Raw genomic sequence first — 4,848 nt, forward strand, 5'->3', positions numbered from 1 at the left:
TACAAATAGCAGTCGTGCATCCTCTAGCCCTTCTCACCAGTCACAATTGCAGTCCTGCTCTCCTCTAAAATCCACATTCTTCTATTCCAGCTTCAACAAGGAAGCCATAGTAGGAGGTGGGAAAGGAGGGATCTAGTAATATAATGGTGGTTTTTGGGTTGTGTTCTAAGATTGCTGTGGGTTTCGGGTTTCTTAACCAGTGTTTTGTTGATGGTCATGGTGTTTGCTTTGTCAGGTGGGAGGAAGCTCAGAAAACATGGGCGCGATGGAAGGGGACCAAAGGCAGATGATGGAGGATGCGACGGTGGACAAGTTCTCGGAGGGGTTGCGCGTGCTCGCGGTCGACGACAACTGCGTCTGCCTCAAGGTACTAGAGGCTCTCATGCGCCGCTGCAAATACCACCGTGAGTCTCTTGATCGCTCCACTTTGCCATGGCCCATTATAATTTAGAATTGGGCCTTTTTTGTTTGCCTGAATAATGCTCGCTGCTATGCAGCAACGGTAGCGATGGATGCCAAGACGGTGCTGAAGATTCTGAGGGCGGGGAAAGTGCAGTTCGACCTGGTCATCACCGATGTGCGCATGCCGGACATGGACGGCTTCAAGCTCCTTGACCTTATCGTCCTCGAGATGGATCTGCCCGTCATCAGTATACTCACTACTCAACCCGAAGTCCTAATTTTATTTTTGCATGTAAAATTGTTTTTAAGGAGTACATTTACTCCTGAATCTTGAAGATATACACCGAAAGGGTATTTATTCCTTTCCACCATGTAAGATGCTATATACGTCTTACATTAATATGTATGCAAAAGTCTAGAGTTTAGTATCATGTATACAATATATATGGTTAATCTATCTTAGAAAGAACATGTATCACTCTAATGCAATGTAGACCCCACTATGTACAAGTTTGACGGGTGCATTTATGGACATAATTTAATTTTGTATCCTCTTAATTTTAAAATCCTAGTCATAAGAACTAAATCTGTAATATATTTATTTTTTGTGATATGACCAAATTATATTTAGTTGTTTTCTAAACTAATATTAAATTTCTAGTCATTGAATTACAAAACGTGTACAAATGCAGCACACTTGTTCTCTACGGTGGCATGAGTAATACAATTCCAAAACATGATATGTTGTATTGACATTATTAAGGGATTATTCATCTTTAATCTCCTTGAGATAGTTATATTTAAAAATATTTACTCCTAAGAATAGCATATAAAGTCGGAGTGTCACTTTTAAGAAGATACATTGAGTAGCTTACCCATGTATCATACGAAAATCATGCAGATTTGTTGACTCCAAACTGCAAAACTATTTTGTATTCACGTTATTTTTGACAGAATGTGCAACCACAAATATTTATTTTCCTAAATTGTTATGAACCCCCGTTGATGATAGCTGTTACTATATAAAGATAATTTGTGTGTGACCGCTTAACATGCTCAGAACATTGATTGGGCCGAAAACTATTATCTAGTAGACCAAAGAAACATGGTCAACAAATAGCAATTGATCTTTTGGTTCACCAATAGTTAAACGTGATGATATTATTTATCTAGTTGGAACATGTTGTCATGATGTTTTAAGCATTGTATTATGGTTATTTTCTAGGCATTGTATTGAGTGTGTGAATGTTCTCCCATTTAGTTTGCATTGAAACACCGAATTTATCATAGCCATGATATCATTTGAAAACATGTGCAAAATACTTGCTTCCCTAGTTGCGCGGCCCATTTGGAAAAAAAGTCAAACTCTTTTTTGTCTATAAGCATTTGGACCAAAAAATTATGTTCACTTGATCGATTATTGTGATGTTTTTAATTTCAAAGCTAAGTCACTCCTTATACGACATGCAGTGCTATCAGTGGATTGTGACAAGAAGGTCGTGTTGAAGGCGATAAATCACGGGGCATGCGACTATTTGGTGAAGCCGGTGTGCACCAATGATCTCAAAAACATATGGCAACATGTTGAAAGTAGGAGAAGATCCCAAGCAATAAGCCACATGAGTAGGGACAATGCTGACAATCAGAGAGTACATCCCGGTAATCTTGGCAGTTGTAAGGACTCAAAGAATAAGAGAAATGATGAGTATGATTCTAACAAGGACAAAGAGAGCACTCACTCATCCACTACCCAAAAGAAGCCAAGGGTGGCATGGACAACTGAGCTTCATAACAAGTTTCTAGAAGCTATCAACCAGATCGGCCTCGAGGGTAAGACATCATATTTTGTGCTTCATTCATTGACACAACACTTGTGGTTGTCATGTAATTTTCGTTAACAAATATTTTGATGACATTTCTATAGAGGCTTCTCCAAACAAGATACTGGAGCTGACGAATGTGGATTACCTAACTAGAAATAATATCGCGAGTCATCTACAGGTTTATTTTTGCCCCTTATGCTTAATTTTGATGGTTGCATTGCTATTGTTCATAGTCCAACATTTTTCGTATATAAGTGCAAGCTTTTATTTTGTGGGAACGTAGCAATCAAAACTTAGTAATTTAAGGAGCATGAAGATGTGTGTGATTTTAATTCATTTTTGTCCCAAAAAATGTGAGGCATATCTTATACAACACACGGCCACATATTTTGTTCGAACTGTAAAACACTTTCAGTTATTTTTGTAACCAAATGTACTATTACTTTTCCAATGAGCATGTATCTCATACATGGTTACTTTTTCTATGTTCTTATTTCAGAATCATAGGTTGTACTTGAATAGAGGCAACCCAAATTCATCTGGTGATGCGAGTGAAAGACAAAACTCATCCATGAACAAACAGAGGAATTTTATGCATGAGCATGAACATGAAAGATGGCATGTATCCTCTGGTGGCAACCCCTACTGGAATCCGAACTATTTTGGTGCAACTAGTCAACTAGGACAACTAACGAACAAGCAGAGCAACTTGTGCATGGGATCATTGATCGATGGTGGTAGACTGTCGAGGTATTTCCTTCCACACACACGAGATTCAAGAAGATTTGCTGATTCCGATGACCCTCCCATCGGCGTAGACAATGGAATACTGGATGGCATAATGTTAGATGAATTTTCCTCGTATAACTCTGGTACGTCCTATGTTGACTCCATGTGTGGAAAGCTGATGAAGACAAGTAAAGGAGAAAGCCCATCCAATCTTCGAAGTTACTTCACAAACACATCAAATGGTGGCGGGATGTCAGCGCTAGCAAATGAGTACCAGGTGGAACCTCTAAAGAGTATTAACAAATATCATACCCACATGAATGAACCTTCTACACATGTGGTCCATACAGTTGGCAAACCTTCCAAGTTTCCAGGTTTTGCTGGGACCTATAACAACCCTCGATGGTCCTCAATGACTGCTATTCACCATAGGTCTGGAACATCTCATGTCCCACCACGTGTGAACATACCAAGGATCAACCAACTAACGAGCTACAAAACATCATCTAGCAAGATGTTGCTACAAAATAAAATGCCATCCTTCATTGGCAATACCACATCAATGGCAGGTTTAACTGAGCAGATAGTTCCATTCAACATACCAACCAACTCACGCTCTGTAGGGATGTTGAATGGCCACAACAGTGCTCCAATGGAACCATCTCAGATGGTTAATGGAGGGAGCATCATTACATTACCAATAATCTTGAATGATCAAATATCGCCATTCAACATAGCGAACAACACAACCTTGGTAGGGACGATGATGAATGACAATTCTGCACTTGGTACTGGAAGAACTTCAATGACCGACATTAATACGGTTAATTCTGGAAGAACTATTTCTACACATTCCAACCTTCAAACAGCTGGTTTCTCCGAATTGACTCAGATGCTTGATGACGGGGATGCAGATGGCATTCTCCCTGTGCAAGGAAGTATGGTTAATCAACAAGATCATAATGATCTACTTAATGGCACTAGTGCCTTCTAATCGGACTATATTGTCAACCTTCTAGATGACGTAAGAACTTTTATCATTAGCTTGTATCAAGTCTTTACATATGAATTTTTGAGCAAGACAAGTGTATTTAAATATATATTTTCCTCGTTGTAGGATTTCATTGGAGAACATGACGTCATTGATGGATAATTATAGTTATACCGGTTAGCTCGACCTACACGCGAGATGTTTTTGCATGTGTGCTGGAGATTATTTTTATTGACCGCTGATTTATTCTTGCACAATGTACCATGAAATTATTTGAATTACTGTTATCTAGTTAGAAGCACAGTCATGTTGGAGCTTCTATTTATATTTACTTTTAAATTTTGTTGAGACAAAAAACAATGGTTTGTTATATGATGCCAGATGTAAACAATTTTCTTCTATATGGTATCAATGTGATGTTGCATCTTTCCCTGAGAAACGTATAGCGTCCCAAGATAGGCATTATACAGATCTAGCACCTCCGCGAGCACTCGCATAGTATCATTCCCAAGACGCCCTCCAAAGCCAACATGCATGTGACAAGCAATTTATGCACGTAGATGATAGTATCACAACACAATTTTATAACAAATCCTCAACATCATATCTATACAGCAACTCTGGAAGTCAAATTTTATGAATCAATACATACAAGAGTCTCGACCAAGATACGACTCACAATAGAAAATTTAGGAAATGCCTTAAGAAGGCTTAAATAAAATAAGATGGCATCCATGTCCTTTCCCAGGCCACTTTCTAGGGATAACCATAGCTATCATCGTATTTCACATAGAGATTTCATGCTCCCAAATGCGACTAACGGATCTGTAGGATCCAGGTCAAAAGAGTAAATATAGCAAGATGAGTACTCAGCTGTACTCACAAGACTTACATAGATGTGCC

At 38.8% G+C, this 4,848-nt stretch overlaps 1 protein-coding gene across 2 annotated transcripts; it reads left to right on the forward strand.

The window, feature by feature from the left end:
• LOC123413405 (two-component response regulator ORR25-like) lies at positions 1–4,285 on the forward strand. Of its 2 annotated transcripts, XM_045106337.1 has the most exons (7): positions 1–116; positions 236–404; positions 498–650; positions 1,873–2,232; positions 2,327–2,403; positions 2,725–3,978; positions 4,072–4,285. In XM_045106337.1, the coding sequence occupies exons 2-6, from the start codon at positions 257–259 to the stop codon at positions 3,946–3,948; spliced, it is 1,962 nt and encodes a 653-aa protein (XP_044962272.1). In that variant the 5' UTR covers positions 1–116; positions 236–256; the 3' UTR covers positions 3,949–3,978; positions 4,072–4,285. The 2 variants fall into 2 exon arrangements, with proteins under 2 accessions (XP_044962272.1, XP_044962274.1); XM_045106339.1 differs by having other exon boundaries at positions 1–404.
• Positions 4,286–4,848: the final 563 nt, after the last annotated feature.

This window comes from Hordeum vulgare, chromosome 7H (assembly GCF_904849725.1).
Source record: "Hordeum vulgare subsp. vulgare chromosome 7H, MorexV3_pseudomolecules_assembly, whole genome shotgun sequence".
NCBI classification, from domain to species: Eukaryota; Viridiplantae; Streptophyta; class Magnoliopsida; order Poales; family Poaceae; genus Hordeum; species Hordeum vulgare.